The 18,067-nt window shown below is 41.2% G+C and overlaps 1 protein-coding gene across 6 annotated transcripts in view; it reads right to left on the bottom strand.

Moving 5' to 3' along the window:
* Nucleotides 1–18,067, bottom strand: part of NFASC (neurofascin) — a 197,675-nt gene that overhangs the window by 43,168 nt on the left and 136,440 nt on the right. For 5 of the 6 annotated variants that reach the window (XM_060277089.1, XM_035122048.2, XM_035122051.2 and 2 more), the window contains 3 exons: nucleotides 17,644–17,848; nucleotides 15,380–15,502; nucleotides 14,470–14,643 (listed from right to left, as the gene is read on the bottom strand). In XM_060277089.1, coding sequence (XP_060133072.1) covers nucleotides 14,470–14,643; nucleotides 15,380–15,502; nucleotides 17,644–17,848 — 502 coding nt within the window. Of the gene's footprint in view, nucleotides 1–7,221; nucleotides 7,237–14,469; nucleotides 14,644–15,379; nucleotides 15,503–17,643; nucleotides 17,849–18,067 lie in introns of all 6 variants that reach the window. The other variant, XM_035122043.2, reaches the window with a different exon arrangement.

Here is an 18,067-nt window from a genome sequence, read left to right as displayed (position 1 = left end):
CTGCAGCAAAATTTCATTGCAACAACTAGGTTTGCAGTAGCTCAGGCAGACACGTAATTCCTCTTCTAGTCTCCTAGACAACCACAAAATTGCAATTTTGGAATACTAGGCATTAAATACCCTGCCCTGAAAAAGAAATCCAGGAAAGGGCTACCCCCTTGCCCAGAATGCCAACATTTTCTGGCTGAAGGAACATGAGGGTGCGACTACAGCCATGGAACAATTCTCACTTCCGGTGCAACCTTTACTTTTTTTGTGGAGAAAACCCCCAGCCCTTAATCTTTATTAGGAATCAGATTTGTTACAGAGCTCCCTTCCTGAAGCTTCTGATTTCACTCACCATTCAAAACTGTACTCCGCCTTTCACCTGGCGTGTTTCCTTAGATGCAAAAAGGTTATTTCCTGCTGTTCCTAGAACTTTCTGTGGCCCAAGGTGCCATTATGTAGCTGGTGTTCACCAGAGCTACTCTTCTTTAACTGGGTCAAACAGCAGTAACACAAAGTACTTAGTACAAAAAGCAGATCCACCAAAATGATTATCTTGGGGCAGCACTACTGCATTGCATAGCATACCTATGGCAACCATTGCTGAATGTTTACTTTAAAAGGGGGTGGGGAATCAAGCCCTGCTGTCATCAAGATAAAGCTACAGAAAAAGGTCCAATCTTTGGGCTTCATGTTTGGATGGATATGAAGTTAGATTAACAGATGCTGGCAGGTTCCCTGCTGTGGCAATAGGAAGAGAAAGAGCTAAACAGGCCAGATGGGGGAAGATGGAAGCAAAGGGTGGCACTGGAGAGTGGTTGTGTGGGTTTAGCCCTAATCCTGATAAAGGTATTCCTTCATTTGCTTCTGAATATTAAACACATGACAGAAAGAAGCTCAGCTGCTGGGTACTGAAGGGCAAAGGAGGGGACTGGCTTCTCATTTGAAATCCAACCCTTTAATGAGAGTGCACTGCGGGCTTAAAGATAAAGGGTGCCTTTGATCAGAAGCAGAGCCTTGCTGCATATGAGGAGTGACAAAGACATACTGTGAAGGGCAATGGACACTTGGGCTGCCATCTAAGGGAATTGCACCAGCACACAGTGTGTGGTACTGGAAGCAGCAGCATCTGAGCCATAACCCTCCTTGTCTCACAATGAGGACTTCAGGACTTTGAAGCCCTGTCCCTCTTCTAACCCACTTGGGTAACGCAACCGTTAGCAACCCACATGGGAGATGGGTACTTTGAAAACATACTAAAAGGAAAAATCTGATTTTAAGATAGATCCCACTAAGGTTACTATTTTGGCAGCAGAACGCTGCATAAAAGACGATGGCCATTCAGCCATGTTAAAGTCCCAACAGATAGTCATGGCCAAGTATTTCAGCTGTTTTTTAAGGAAATCAAATATGGGTATGGTTTTGAAGGTGCTGTCAACTGAAACCACTGGCTTGCTTGCCTTTCTCTATCAAAACCTGATGCTTAATACATCCACCTGTCATTTGCTTAAACCTGCATTTGTAGCTGTATGATAAAACTGTGTCCCTGGAATGCTGGAATAACATTGAATTTCTGTCCATCTATCCTATTAAGGGTCCATAAATTAGCCTTGCTGAACCTGGTGGCCATCAGATTTATATATATGTTTACTACAATTCCCATCAGCCCCTGTCAGTACAGCATCAGGTTTCAGAAGGGGGTCATGGAGCAAGTTTGCTATCCAGTGCTCTAACCACTATTGTGCACAATTTACCCTTCAGCAAGGATTAACTTTGGGCAAGGAGTGACAATTATTTGTTGGAACTGTGCATTTGCCTTGATGCCAGTGATGCAGATAAATGAAGTGCACTAGAGGCAGGCTTTTCTTACACAATTTATAGAACAGCATGTCTGGCTTTATTGCCTTGGTATGTTCCGTGAGACTGTGTTTAATTGCTACGGTATAAGAGTCACTGAAAGCAGGCTGAAACACACAGATGTGCAGCTTTCTAGATGATTAGCTAAAAGTAAATGAAACCAAGAGACCCTCACTAAGTAATGATTTTCCCCAGAGTAAAGGGCTCCACTTACGCTCATAGTCCCAACCTCTATACACGGATACAAATGCTGCCTGCTTTCATTAGCAGAGACGAGAACATAGAATTTGAGGCTCTGCCTAATTAAATTGAGTGTATTATTACTGAGCCGGCTTCAACAAATATATAGGCTGAAAGGGGGAGGTGGAGAATCTGTATGCAGAAAGAGATACATATCTATATTTCACAGAGATATATTGCATTCATACTGATTACCCAAACTTCAATTTGATGCAAAGGAGGACAGTGCTGATGTACCTAGAATAGGTGGGCTGAAGAAGGAATTTTAACAGGTACAGCTCGTTAGGGAGGGGTAAGAAAAGCTGTACCCGATGAGCCTCTTCAATACAAGTTATTTAATACAAGAGTCCTGACCTTTATATACAGTCATTCTATCTGTGAAGGATAAGAGGAAAGGAAAATAAAGACAACACACTGAGGCTTAAAAGCAAGGAACAAAGTCTGAGAGCAAGGTTGTTCTAGATAATTGGAGGGTGACCTCTATTTGCCAGAACAGCAAGCAATAGGTATACAGAGCACAATTTCCTTTGGTAGTGAGATAACCACATATATTCCTTATTTAAACCAATACACATGGTACTAAATGTGTTAATAAGTCCTAATTTAACAGGTTTTGTTTTTTGTCCAGTCCCCTTAACTTTTTTTTTAAAATAACTGTAGCACCTTAAAGGCTCAAGGTAGAAATATTTCCCTACTAGCTGCTGAACATTTCCAGTTTTCAATGTTGAATAGGCAGCCATTCATTTGCTTTTATCCTACTAAACTGAAATAACTGCCAGAAAGGCATGAAACTCAGTTGAAATTTCTCCATCACTAATAGCATAATCTCTATGCATGTCTACTCAGACGGGAGTTCAATGGCACATGCTCCCTGGCAAATGTGTGTACAGAACTGCATCTTTAAGAGTACACTTCTAGAGCCCTAGTACTGCCATGCACAAAGGAAACAACTAGACATACATGTACTATTATTTAATTATTCAAAGAAGATTCTAATGGGCTGTTAACAAGAACTGCCTTCCCAGAGTGTGTGTATAGCACTTGTAGGCCTGGGAAGGCTGGATGAATATTTTATAAACACTGATGGGGAGCCAAACCTATTTCCAGGAGAGTTTTCCCTTGCTTTGGCAATGTGAGGAAATTGAAAGAGAAATAACCCATTAATTTGCTCCAAGTCCAACGACTGCAAAACAAGCAAACAAATAAATAAATATGTAGACATGTAGTCATTCAGTAAGTGATATAAGTGCCAAATTGAATGAACCACAAATGTGAGGACTGAAATATGGTTCTGCTGAAAAGGTAATCATCTTAGGCTTGTATCGATATAGCACTAAGTAACCATCCCTCCGGCGTAAGGATTTATGCTTGCGCAACAGGACTTTCTGCCCCTCTGCACCCTCTCCAAATATGCTCCAGAGAGTGGGGGAACCTGCAGGAAAGATTTAGGGGCCATGCATGGAGAGGGGGAGAGAGAGAAAGTCCTGTTGCCCAAGTGTAAATCCTTGTGCTGGCTGGATGGTTACTGTACTTAGTGAATACAAGCCATTATCCTCGTGTAAATCTCTACTCTTGATTTTGAAGCATTTATCTCCCATTTCTGCAAATGGGGAAAGACTAGCAAATTCTTTATTTCCTACCAGTTGACATCCAGTCTTTTTCTTCTTGACAAAGAAATAAAGAGCTTGCTTTATAAACTTGATGGAGTATATAAAGTAACAGCCCAAATAATGTGCTACCCAGTCCTATTCCACAGAAACCAGTGGCTTCTGCTTCTTAGGCACAGAACCAAAAATTCTAGAACTTATTCTTTCAAAGAGTCAGATCTTCCTGAGATTTTAGTTGTAACTTCTTACACATTAGCAAAACTGCTTCTCTCTAGCAGAAGAGCCAGAATCAATCACTTATGGACTAGTTGTACTGCATAACAAAAAACAAATTGATCCAGCTTTATCCTTAGCAAATGAAACTACAATCTTTTAAATCAAGGTTGCAGGAGAGCAAGGCAGACAACTCTAATAAACCACTTTCTTTCATCAGAGCACACTGTTGGATTCCTAAGTGTACGTGAGGAATGTCAAATCCTTACCTGTCCCTAATGTAAACCTTAGGTCTAGCTCATACACTGGCTAATATCACATCATAAAGAAAGCATGGAACTAAGAGCCTTTTGCTCATAGTGCACGTCAACATTCATAGGATCTTGGCAACCACACATGCATTTATTCTGTAGGAGCTGTGATACACCACTCATAAAGGATAATAATTTTAATGTATGCCATGCTAGACTGGCATCCCTTTAAACCTAATTGGGCAGGCCAGTTTTATGTAGGCCATACAACTGCACTGGGGTCCAGCAACCCCTGAAGTTTCAGTCCATCTTAATGTACAGCTTTGTTCTATTCAGTTTGTACATCAGTACAAAATATGCTAGACTAAAGGGCAACTGTCAGCTATAAAGTCTGAGTAAAAGGCTTTTTTTGTTTTGACATTGCACAGAATATTGCTCTGGTTCTATCAATTTTATGTCTCCAAGATTGTCAGACTTGGGTTTCTTGACACTTGCCAGTTTTGACTGTTAATATTATTAGATCTCATAATTCTAGTCTGAATTGCGCTACACAGAAGTTCATCTGGAAAGCATAACAATAACCTTACGATTCCCTTTCCAAGGTGGGATGTATCTGACTTCAAGCAGTAAAAATCTGTCTTCTCTTTGCACAAAGAAAACATAGGTGAGGGTGAAGCCAAAGCTGGCACATATAATGCTACTACATTCATACATGCTCAAATAGAGCCTAGATTAGATTCAGGCATTATTGGTGCTGTTCAGAAATGAGTTTGGTTAACATCAGAGGTCCACAAATACAGTAATCACAGATCACTAGCAGCAAATTTGAGGAGGGTTGATAGCTCAATCCTTGAACATCTACCCTGTATTCAGAAGGTCCCTGGTTCAATCCAAGATCTTTCCAGGTAGGGCTTTGGAAAACCCTTGCCTCAAACCCTGGAGGGTCATTGCCAATCAGTGCAGGCAGTACTGAGCTAGATGGACCAATGGTCTGACTCAGTATAAGGCAACTTCCTATGTTATCAACCAGAAATTTAATTCTGGTGGTTACCAAGAAAAAGCCTTTTATTTTGCCACTCGGCAATATAAATGCTTGGTTGCCAAGCTCCAGACCAACTCAGCAATAGAGGCAAATGAGTCAACTCCATGGAGTTTCAAGATCTCAAGGGTGCCAGCCTCAGCCACGTCTGAGAGAGAGACAGACAGACAGACAGACAGACAGACAGAGAGACAAGAGAGGTGCTGCCCATGTTTTAAAATGAGGTTCACAGTTGCAGCTGGATTTCATCTCCTGTATTTCAAGATTCTTCTAAGCTCTATCAACTTTACAGGGCTCGATTATAATTATAATAGGGAGGAGTAATGAATGCAAAAAATGAATTCTGATCCAAAAATGTATATTGATCCAATTTAAAAGCATGATCTGATGCACATTTACTCACAAGGAAGCTGTGCCAAGCCCAACCCAAAGTGTGTGGGCACTTGGTTATCCTAGAGCAGAAATATAATTTTGGTTCTTTAATGATCAAGAATACAGTAGATCAATCTGCTACCCTTTGTATCGCTGGCGATAAAAATACAGTTAAAAAGGTATGAGGGAGGATCTATACATAAGGAAAGTAAGTTTGCAAAGTAATATCAATTAAATAGTTACAACAAAATATGGCAGGGGAAAACATCAGCAGGAAATACAGCCCAAACCCTACTAAAATATTCAACTCCAATCCAAACAAAGACTTTGGATGGGTCAAGAAGGCTAGAGAGTGAATTATTTCTCTCTCATCCTGTGAATGTAGCAGCTTCTGTAAGCTCAACGGGAGGTGAAGCCTTTTCTTGCCCAGGATTCAACTAACCCCAGAATACCAAGGGCACCAAGATGCACTCTCATTTCCCAGTGTTCTGTATTGTGACTCCTGCCAACTGAGATTTCCCAAGCCAAAAGGAGACTGTTTTTATTACTGCGGTGAACAAACTGAGTGCTGGGGACACAAGGGTTCAGGGACACTCTTTGGTTCTGCACAAGCTGGGCTACAGAAAGCTCCTTGCACCTGCAATCTGATCAGCAGACAGTCTCTGTCATCTGCTGTCAAAAGAAATTTGGTGCTGCCCTTTTGCCTGTCAGCTAGACACCCCCTGGAAAAAAAATGGGGGGGTATGGCTTTGTGTCTGACTAACATTCTCAGGAGAACTAAAACAACTCCCACCTCCAGTTGTGACCAAAGACAAATGTGGACCTTTCTATGATGCAACTGAAAAATGGATGCTGTTCCAGAGAGACACATTTCCAAAACTAGGGCACTTTTAGACACATTTTTATAGTGGAAAACAATAGCTGCTCTCAGGTTATAGGTTAGGATGCTATAATGAACACAACTTTGAAATGCAACCTGGTGATGATCTTTTCTTCTTTTTAAAAATGCCTCTTCCCCATTATAGACTGTTATAGACTAGGATCTAGAGTAGGGAGAGGCAACCTGATGTATTTTCCCTGGAAAAGCACCCTGGTCCACTCTCATGGAGCAATTCTCCTACGGATGGTTCACCTTCTGGTTGGCCACTGTAAGAACAGAATGCTGGACTAGATGGGTCCTTGGCCTGATCCAGCAAGCTTTTCTTATGCTCTTGACAAATGTAGCTTGAGGGAATGGGGCAAGCAGAGGATGGGGCCTCTGGCCTGCACATATGCAGAAAATCGAGCCTTTCATTCAGCAGACAGCCTTCAGTTCTCCCCTTTGTGCATAAACACATGCAACTTCTCTGTATCTCAGTGTTGTTAAGTGGTAGCAAGAGCAAAAAAAATGCAGAAGCCTGTCATGCATACATGCGGAGCAGCAGCAGCAGCAGCAATAGCAATAGCAGCTCAAACATTATGGTCAACCCTTTCAATGGACCCATTCCCTACATCAGAAAGAGTAGGCTATCTGCCAATGCATCTGTCTATACATTCTCTCCCCCATTGAAAGGGTTAACTTGGTGCATGCTTATATAATGCCAGCGCCCCCAAGAGACAAGCCTTCAGCTCACACTGCCCCATCATGCCTGTGTAGTCTGCCAGCTTGGTACAGTACCTGAGGTTGGAAGAACTTCAGAGTGTGCAGCGCCATATACAGGGAAGGGGAACATGAGGAAAGAAGGGAAAGAGAGAACACAGGAATATATAAAACCACAGTACAAACATGGTACATAAACATGGCAGGCGGAGGCTGTAATAGAGAGAAGGTGTGTAAGTCCTCCATATTCCCCAGCCAATCTCTACCAAAATGACCATCCAAACCAACACAGGGAGACAAAGCTGATTTGGTTTCCTTTGCTGTATCTTCATTTCTTGGGGCAAAAGTTCCGCAGTTTGTGGTTTTAAATTCAACGGAACGCGTCTTTCGCATCCTGTCGGCTTCCATCTGAGTCCCCTAAATGTCAGGACAAATTCTATTCTACTGCAACTTGGCCGCAAGCTCATTATCGATTCTTAGACACTTATGATGGATGAGACAATAGGCAATGCAAATAACCACAGGAATACTGTATTTCATTCGCATCCCCTGGCTCAAATAACGTCTGCGAGAAATGGAAGCTGTGGCTTGGATAGCTTTATTTCCATTTAGAAATGCCTCCCCCGCATCGGTAGGAGAAAAGAAAATTGGCAAGGCTCCCTCTAGGCAACATGCTTTTGTGCAATTCCAAATGCTTAGCTTCGTATTGCGGAGTGTCTGATGGGCCTAAACGTTCTGCCTACGGAGACTGCTCAACATTCATTAATAATCTGAGTGGTACACATCTCCGCTTTTATTTGAAGATCCTGCAAAACCTCACTCATGAGATTCCACTGAGGGACAATTCCTTTGACCCACAAGATCACTACAGTATTTATGAAATCTTTGCTGGATTCCAGTTGTGTTGCCACATACACTGAGGCAGTCAAGCCTTACCGACACCACATGTAGAAGTCAATGTACGTAGTTTGGGGTTTCGCACACTGCTTTGAACACTCAAAAAGCAACAATACTCACAGTATGAAGAATCTTCTGCATATGGTGGGAGTCTGCACACTGTCACTTTAACACATGACAGCTATGGGTAGAATTCAGTATGCAAATGAAAGAGGACCTTGGCTACTAGAACGCTACCAGGAGGGTTTTTGATTATTGTTTAAAGCACAAGGCCACAGTTTACCACCTTTGTTGTTCAAACTGTTCAGTAAGTTCTATTAAATGTTGTAGGGCCTAAAGAGCTCTGGCTCTCTGTGGCAAAGCAACTATACTTGGGTATCTGGGAAAGATAAGCAAAGGTTTGGGAGAAAGAAAGAGTAGTTTTGAGTATATCAGACCTTTTCAGAATATCTTTATTTTATATGAATTTATGTGTGTCACAAGACGAATGCCCTGCAATACGAAATTTTGCAAGACGAATGCGTCTTGCGATCTGAATTGAATTGAAATTTATGCATTCCTATGGGAAACCGCGATTTGCAATACGAATTTTTCACGGAACGAATTAAATTTGTCTTGCGAGGCACCACTGTATGTGTGTGTGTAATATATATATAGTTTTTGTTTTAATGCAAAAGGCTGGTAGACAATGGACTCAATTACTGTGATGCGAACAGCATCAGCAATAGAGTAATTGCCTCAATTCAGACCTAACAGCAATTCATGGTTTGTCATTATGAGAATTAGCCCTTGTAAGTATCAGGCTTGCTTGTTCCTCCTTCCCCTTCCTTCCTCCATTGAGCACAAGGGGAGCAGATTTGAAGCTTTTACTTCAAATGTGTGCTAAAACATACTTTTTCATTTCATCTAAATGTGGCAAGCTATGGTTTATGGAACCCATAACTTACAATAAAACTAGGATCTCAAATGAGGATCAAGCTGTGGTTTGGTATCCCGATTTGATTGTAAACAACGGTTTGCACACAACAGTTTGCCACATTCTGTTGAAATGAAAAACCATGGTTTGCTGCAAATCAGAAGGGGAAATTTCTAATTCACCCCTCCCCAGATTTCTTCTACAGAAATTGTTACAAGAAAGTCTTTTTAGACTGCTGTGATTGCTCTTGGGCTAATTCAAATCACCAGCAACATAGCAAATGCATAGCTGCTATACAACAAACCCAGGAAAAATGTGTCTAGAAATAAGCTTCTGAACCATTATTTAAATTCTCCACTCTTTCTCAAAGCAGTTTTGCAAATTCTAAGAAAAATCCAAATTTAGCACGGAAAGCCCCTTCAGAGTTCAAAAGTTGCAATACATTCACTAGCTATTGCCAACCAGAACATTATCTCCCCCCGCCCCTTAATACAGTATGGGAAGAAATATCTGATAACGTTATCAGCAAGTGCTATATATAACATACCCGGAACCTGCCCACTTATAGAAATATGGGAAGCGATTCATTTTTAAAATGTGTATTCAGGGAAATACTTTTCCCACATATTGCCATTCAGGAGATAAAAAGCAACAGCTCATTAAATAATGTGAGAGACTGAGCTGAATTTGGGGGTCTTTCTGGAAACGTTACAGAATGTTAAGAGTCAGCTTTGTTTTGCACTCACTTCCCAGAGGGCTACTGAACTTTCACTTAGCTTGACAGATATTTCACAAAGAGTATTTTATCCTATTACAAGTCTGCAAGTTGTGGCATTTTCCTACAGTGATGGGAAAGGCTGTGCCTCTCCAGCTCATTTCTTGCAGTTTTCAGGAGGCTATTGGATGCATCTGTTTTATAAGTTTCTCTATCAATAAAAAGCATTTAAGCCTGATTAATAGTATATCAAGTTGCAGAGATGTTCTTATGTTGTGCAAGCTGATCACCTTACAGAAGAATGGAATATTACTACAAAAGCTAACAAAGGATATACAATTTCTATTAAAATACTTTCTATTAAAAGTATTCACATTCTGTGAATGTAACTGCTAATTTTGTAACAAAGCACATTCCCATAATTCTCAAACAGTTGGGAGATTTTGTTGGTCTTCATTCCCTGGCATATACAACCGTAAAGACTGTCACCATGTAGGAGACCTTTTCTCTAGAAAGCACTATTTCCTTAGCATAAATGAGAAGAAATAATTGTAGAACATATTGTAGATTATCCTCTAAAAACTTCTACATTATAGTCTTAATTGTACTCTAATATCTCATTGCAAAAATCCTTGTCTTCTGGGCAGAGCACTTCTGTCCTGCAGAGGCGGGGCAGAGACTAAAGTCATGGCAGAGGAACTGTTATATCGACAGCCCTGTCAGCATCTGCCCAAAGTCACCCAATGAGTTTTATTGCCAAGCCCTTATTGAAGTCAACAACTAGCAGCCTTGTCCAATACCCCTAAGAACTTTTGCTAGCCTTCATAAAAACACTTTTTTAAATTTTCGCTTCCCTCAGAATGGATGGGTCTTTTGATCAAGCAGCATCATTGGTTGAACAAAATGGCCCCCTCGCTGCATTTATTTTGTAAGCAGTGCGACGGGAGAGGTGGTGTCTTCTGCACAGAGGGTCACGAAGGGCAGGAAAATAAGGGACTTACCCGAGGTAGCAAACAAAGCTCTTCCCAGCAGGCTGCTGGCAGCCATTTTCTTCTGCCAGAATCTATCTGGGAACGACAGTAGGTGATGACAAAGTGTCATTCCCACGAGACCTCTGGGATGAAAATGGCGACTGCTATACCAAAGTACTGCATTATCATGTAAGGTTGTTTTTCATATGGGTTCTAGGAAAAGAAAAGCTGATCTTCCTTCCAACCAGAGACCACTGGAAATAATTCTATTCTACTGCTGTGAAACTGCCAAGGAAAAGGGAGCAAGCAAAGGGAGATGCCATGGTACCAGGGCTGTGCCTACTGATCCCAAGTGGTCTGGGTGTTTCCTAAAAGGCTAGAAAAGGCCAGGAAGGATGTATAACCTGCAAGGCTTCTTTTAGGGGCAAGGAAGCTAGTTTGGAAGTGGGGTTAGTCTGGAACCTGGCTGGAAGCTAAGAGAGACCTAATGTGGGGTGCTGGTGGTGGTGGAGTCATGGGGTTCTGTTCAAACCCTTTCCCCCTCTTGAGCTGTTGTTTTAAGCTAGCGTCAGTCCAGCCTGCTCGCCCCAAAGCCAGTTCTTCTCTACTTGTTTAGTGCAAATCTGGTACACCCTAAGCTGAAAAACATGTCAAGTTTCAAAAAAGGGAGAAAATTATACTTAATGGACCTGTGAGTGGGGAGATACATAGCGAGCCAATCAACACAATATACAAGAAGCTGGATGCTAATGTCAGTAAAATAAAAAACTTGAGAGCTGCTTAAAATCTGAAATAATTGTGGCAAGCAAGGTTGTGGTGGTGAAAATGATTGCCTGTCAAGCTATTATTTTCCCGATTTACAGTCTAGCTCTTACTTCATTGAAAGAATGGCAATCTATTACAAATAAGTAATATTTAAAGGTAAAAATAAACCTCAAGTAAAGCAATCTACTTTGCAAAAGACGCAGCAGTGCCAAACACAAACAGTTACTGGCATGTTAGTCAACTTTGAAACCTGTTAATATTGGATAAAATCGTGTCACAAACATATATTTGAGAATCAGAAAGAGAGAGAGAGAGATGGAGACAGAGAGAATGAATTACTATTATTGCCCCAAAACTTGAATGGATTAAAAATGATGATTAATTTTAAAATATAAAAACTTAAATGATTATTTATTAAATTTGTATACCACCCCATACACAAATGTATTCAATTTCTCATAATCATCTAGTTCAGGCATCCCCAAACTGCGGCCCTCCAGATGTTTTGACCTACAACTCCCATGATCCCTAGCTAACAGGACCAGTGGTCGGGGAAGATGGGAATTGTAGTCCAAAACATCTGGAGGGCCGAAGATTGGGGATGCCTGATCTAGTTTGACATTAAGTAATGAGGCTACAGGCATGCTCATCCACCCTTGAATTTATTACTAGCATGGTTGCTCTAGGCAACAAGGAATTTCATGCAGGCGAGTGAGTGTGATGGCCAATGGTAGAAGGACTAGTACATCTCATTTGCCAAGCCCAAGTAGCCTCTCTTTTTTTCTTTTTTGCAAACTCATAATTTGTGGTGGTTTAGTTACAGTGGTGTGTTAACTCTACAGTCAATCTCTAACCGAATATCTTCTACCAGATAAAGATGGCTTTTATATGTAAATGAAAAACCAAGCTGATCGTTTCCCACTAATGAAGATTTACACTCCACCTACCAAACAGGGGCATTTTAAATTCACCAGATGAAAATAAACTGCTCTAGTCTGCCCAGTAACAATGAGTCCTGCTTTGATTTATCAGCCACAAGCACTTCATTTTTTGTTTGATACCCCCCCCCCCCCCCGGTGAGGGTGCGGCTGGGCCAAGTGAAGCAGAAAGGAGCAATACTGGAAAGAAGAATTAAAGTCCACATTGTACGGGTGTGAAAGTTCCTACATTTCTATCCTTAGGATACAACCATAAACACATTTACTTGGAGAAAGCCCCTTTGAAGTCAAGGTTACTTGCTTCTAAGTAAACATGCAGGATTGTGCTGTTAACCTTGCAAACTGTCATCTGCATAAATTCAGAAAGAATCTATACGGAAATATTTTAAAGATATTATTTCTATAGGTAAAAGAAAAGAAAAACATGTAAAATGCATATTGTTCAACTATGGGAGCCAAGGCCTGGTTGCAAAATTGAAACAATAGTACAGTATAATTAATACTATGTTTCAGACATAGAGAAATTGTTGTTCTCCAAACATTGATGGACTCCAGCTCCCATCAGCCCCAGCTAGTCTGGCCAATGGTCAGGGATGATGGGAGCTGGAGTCTAACATCCAGAGGGCTCCATTTCCCCTATTCCTGCTTTACTAATTGTAAATGAACATGGTCTACTGGTCAGATCTGCATCACTCTTTAAGAAATATGAGACGAAATATAAATGGGAAACTTGATTCAATGACAGCCTTTCTTTCCCTTGCTTATTTAAATAATTTGAATCACCTTGGTTTAAATCAGTCCACCCTGTCTAAAATTAGCAACTGCATGCCAAGAGTGATGCTTAGCCATTGGTACCTTCAAACAACCTGCTGGATAAAGGTATCTTTTAGACCCAAATGATGCAACCAACTATTTTGAAAAACAATGCAGGATATATATGTTACCCCTGAACTGCTTTTCTGCAACGCACTCATTAATTAAAAATAATACAGCTAAATCCATCATTCTTGAATATAAATACTGAATTTAACACCAATAAAACACAATGGAAACATTAATACACAGGACAGCACTGCTATTTAAAAATGTGGCTGGGGTAAAAAGGAAATACATTCAAATTATTTGAATACATTTGATGAACAACAAAGGTTATTAAAAGCTCATTCTTCCAGCATTTGCACTGAAAAAGGTACTTAATAGAAGCTTAAAGGAAAGCTGACTATAGAGTAAAATCGAGAGGTTTTACATAAAAGCTGCTTTGCAATTTTTGTTATCAGCTGTTCCTTTGAAACACACAATCCTTTAGAAATGTCTTTTATAGTAGGGAAATCTGTATTATCACGTAGCAGGAGAAATAATTTATGGTAAATCGTTTCACAAAGGAGAAGCAGCGGGAAATGACGTGGAATCTTTTATCAATGTTATCTCGCACCTTTTGAAAAAGGCGAGTATGCCTAGAGTACAGGGACAGGCTAGGGTCTGGGGAAAGAAATGAAGACTTGAAACGTTTCACATGAGGCAGAGGTGCAAGGGACAGGCAGCATGAGGCACTTGTACTTATTTATTTCATAAAATTTATACTACGCTTGATTGTTAAAAACTCCAAGCGGTTGTACTCCCTGTTGCCCCCCAGCATCAATGCCACTCCAAAAGCTGTTGTGTGGACATTCTAAATCATGTGACTAACGTCATATGGAGATGTCTTCTGAATCCAGTGGAAAGCCTACATTTCTCAGATTTTCCCCTGATGTGTGGTCAGGGCTGGGCAGGGGAAGCAACAGCTGGATTGGAGCCAATAGGTGCTCTCCTACTCCACACAATGTTAATCGCACAATTTAGAACTCCCACATAGAGCTACATGGAACTTCACAGGTAGTTTTGATAAGGATTTTATATGGCAATGGGACATGATTAAGAGAGCTACTTTTGTGGGACCGGGGGGGGGGTATATTTAAGAGGCTGCAAATGTATCTTGCTCAATTTACAGCAGGTCAAGACCTCACAGGCTGGTTTTTATCTAGCCATGTGTAGATGCTGAAATACTCTTGGATGCGGCTTGTATGTCTAGCTTGGCAGGGCCCATCTCTCTCACCCCAGTTACACTGGCATCATGTTCTCGCTTACCTTCATTCAGTGGAAGTGGCGACTCCCCCGTGGCAGGCTCACCTTCCCCAATCTGTGTCCTGCCACGCAGGTTGAATCTATAGCGTGATATGGGGTCCGTCCTCTGGAGTATAAACTTTGTCTGATTGGGAGAGAAGTTTTCCACCAATGTTCTGCCACTTTTGGATCCATTAACTGGAGAGAGAGGCAGGCTGTGTAGGCTTCAGTCTTGTTTTGAATAACATGCTATGCTATGCATCTCACCACTTCTCAGTCTAGGATTATACCTGACAAAAGCACTGGCTTTGTTTAAAATGGGGGGGGCATGTTCATTTTAGAGGACTTTTAAGCAAAAAACGGCTGGGGAATGTTATGCATTCAAGAAGGAAGAACTTTAATTCAGCTAATTAAACTTTTAGTTCCCATGTAGGCCAAAGATAATACACCGTTAGTTTTGCAGGGGCTTTCAAGTTAGGGATTTGTTATGGTGGAGAGCTTTTGCACTAATTAGTTGAGCAAAAATTACATTGTTCATGCATTTTCCAACAGTTAGGGGCAGGGGATTTTAGGAAGTTAGATGCATGCTTGTTCAAATTCTACAAAGGGTTGGGAAGGAGGTACATTTTCAGGTGCCACTGGCCCTATTCTTGGAAATATCTTCTTATGTAAATAACATTTAACTAAGGAATCAAAATGATCAGTAAGAAAATTTATCACATGTATCTGGGAATTAGCCTGTTAGTGACCGCTATGAAATCCTCCTGCACTAAGATATGCAATTCAACTCCCAAAGAAATTCTAATTCCTGAATTCCTGATCCCTCCCCGCCCCGATTTATTAGTATTGGTTTTTTCCCCCTAATTCCAGATAAATTAGATTCTAAATCCTGATTAATAAAGAGACAACAAACAAAAACAAGCACAGGACATACAGGCTTGGTATCTAAGGGTGTATCCAATAAGAATGCCATTGGGGTGTTCAGGGTGTTCCCATTCCATAGTGATGGTTTCCAGGTTTGGTTGGCGGATTCGGAAATACCTTGGGGGACTGGGTGCTTCAGGGAAAGATGGGTCCAAGAGAGAAAAGGGAAGAGGAAAAAGACGTATAAGGTAAGGTAACTTAGAAGGCAGACTGGTCAAGAGTATGCATATAGAAAAGTTTGAGTCTGGTGGCAGGGAAAACTTGGTAGGAGCTGTATAAGATGCAGTTTCAGTGCACAATCATGCCTGCATATCCATTAACAGGAACCTATCCTCCTGTTTCATATTAGTGCAAATTTAGTCATTGGTGCACGTGTTGTGCTTCCTTCTGTGGGCTAAGCCACTCCTATGAGCTTTGTCTATTGCCAGATGCAGTTTTCATATAATTAAAAACCTACAGTTCTTACCCTTGCCTGGAACTGTACAGATAACCTAATATTTAAGTGGATTTCATCATTCTATCCCTTTGGGATGGTGCCTTCTTGGCCCATTTCCTTTCATCACAGCTAAAGTCCCACACCATAACCAGCTCTGTTTCCTATGCTCAAAGCACACAAGGCTTATCTGAGCACAAATCACAACACTCAACTTTGAGCAACATGAGCCACATTTTATCCATCCTGCTTCAGGCAACCAAAGCCAAGGCCATCTAAGTCCTATTGATGTTGATGTGAGAGTCGAGCAGTGGTGGCTCGCAAGCGAGGTGTGGCAGTATGTAGGAAGAGGCTGCTGGGGGGGAAAGACCCTCTCCTGCCATGCCCTTTAGGGGCAGGTATATGGGTCAGAGACAAAAAAAAAGGGACAGCTTCACAAATGTTGTCAAGAAAGTTGCTTTTATAAAGGGAGTTTCCATCCATGCTTCTTAAAAAGACTGCTTGGAAGAAAATTTCCTTGATAAAGGAGATTTGCTCAAAATGCACTAGGAACCCAATCATTTGTGAAGCTGTTTCTTTGTGTGGGTATTTGGTCTTTTCCTACAGTTGTTTTTTTAATCCTCCTTTGCCTGCTGCCTGGATCAGATCCACGTATGTGTGGAAGTGCTGACCGACCCGATGGATGCACCTCCCTGCATTACAATGAAATGGACTGGATTTTTAAAAAATTCCTTTCCAGTATGCAGCTGGTCAGAGTTTTATGCTGAAACTTCCAGGGCTTACCAGTACAATTCTATGCATAGCAGAAGATCATTTAGCAAGTAGGTAAGTGCATTCAAGCAGTGGACCCAGTTCAAGCTTCTGTGTGATACATATAAATGCACAATTTGGCTCACTAGCAAGGCAGAAATCAGATTTCATTCAATCCAGTTACCAAAACCAGCAACAGCAGGGGTGGGGGTGGGGAACCCCCAGGATTTCATTTTCCAAAAATTACAACTGGAATGGATTCTTGGAAGATTCTTCAAGAACAAAGATATCTGTCTGGTGTGCAATTCTGTGGTTTCAAGAATCCCTAGAATCATAAAGGCACTGGTGCTCATCAGTCAAAGCACGGTCCATTAGAGTGATACGAGATGGCAACTGTAAACATTAAAGCTTTCACTGCTAGTTATGAGAACTGATGAAAAGCTATTGATCTAGCTGTGAAAGCAAATACAGGCAGTACTCTCAATTCTACCATAAAATCTATCCTTGAGTAGGTTAAGAATCAGATGGAATTTGTAGAGTTAGGTAGTAATTGCAACATAAAACCCTTCCATAGATCATACTGCCACGTACGGCAATGGATCTCATGAGTCTGTTCCAATTTTACAGAATAAAGCTAAGAGAGACTTGTCTGAGAATACACAAGAGGGCCAACAGTAGAGCTAGAAATAAAACCTGGTGTTAGTGCATCGTGCTCTGCCTAACTCGCCCATTTTCAGTTAGTTTTCCTTGTGCTCCATTCATTTGTCTATCACAATCTATTATGTATTATGAGTCTGAAGCTGGTAAAAAACAATCCCATGAATCAGAACAACCTCAGTCCTTAGGGCTTCACTCTGTTGACTTTTGCCTTGCTCCACACTGCAGGAGAACACTGTAATCTGGCAGCTGAAGCCAGCCTAACTATTCATTTCAAGTAAAAAATTCTTTTTGAAGTCTTTATCAGGACTGGTGACATAGAACCTAAGGAGCTCTAAGGCTCTCAATAAGACCATGTTCTGTTCTAACTTCTTATTTCACACATAAAAGGATGGGATTCTGCCAAGCTGGGCCAATATTATGCAGAGACCTACCTCCTTCGGGCATTGTGAACTCCAGAGTTTCACTTCGAGGCCCATCTCCTCTCCCGTTGACTACAACCATCTCCAGTTTGTAGTTGCTGTAAGGAAATAGTCGGGACACTATGCCCCGTGTCCGGTCTCCAGTAAAACCCATAGACTGCTTTTTCTTAGAGACCCATAGATTCTTCAGCAAACTACTTTCTCTCCAGAAGTAGGCCTTCAAGAAACATGCAAGGTGAGTGATGTTTTCCCCATTTGAGTGTTAACTGGATTTCAAGGACAAAATCACTATGGATCTTCTTCCGCGCAAGGATTAGTTCAATCTCACCAACCATTCCACAGGGGAGGAGGATGTCAATACTGCTTATTGCTCATTTTATACAGATGGGGAGACTGAGACATATGGAAGCTGACTCTTGGTCAAGACCAAATAGGC

This window comes from Zootoca vivipara, chromosome 7 (assembly GCF_963506605.1).
Source record: "Zootoca vivipara chromosome 7, rZooViv1.1, whole genome shotgun sequence".
NCBI lineage: Eukaryota > Metazoa > Chordata > Lepidosauria > Squamata > Lacertidae > Zootoca > Zootoca vivipara.
The sequence above is the reverse complement of the archived record's forward strand: the minus strand, read 5'-3'. Positions and strand labels throughout refer to the sequence as shown.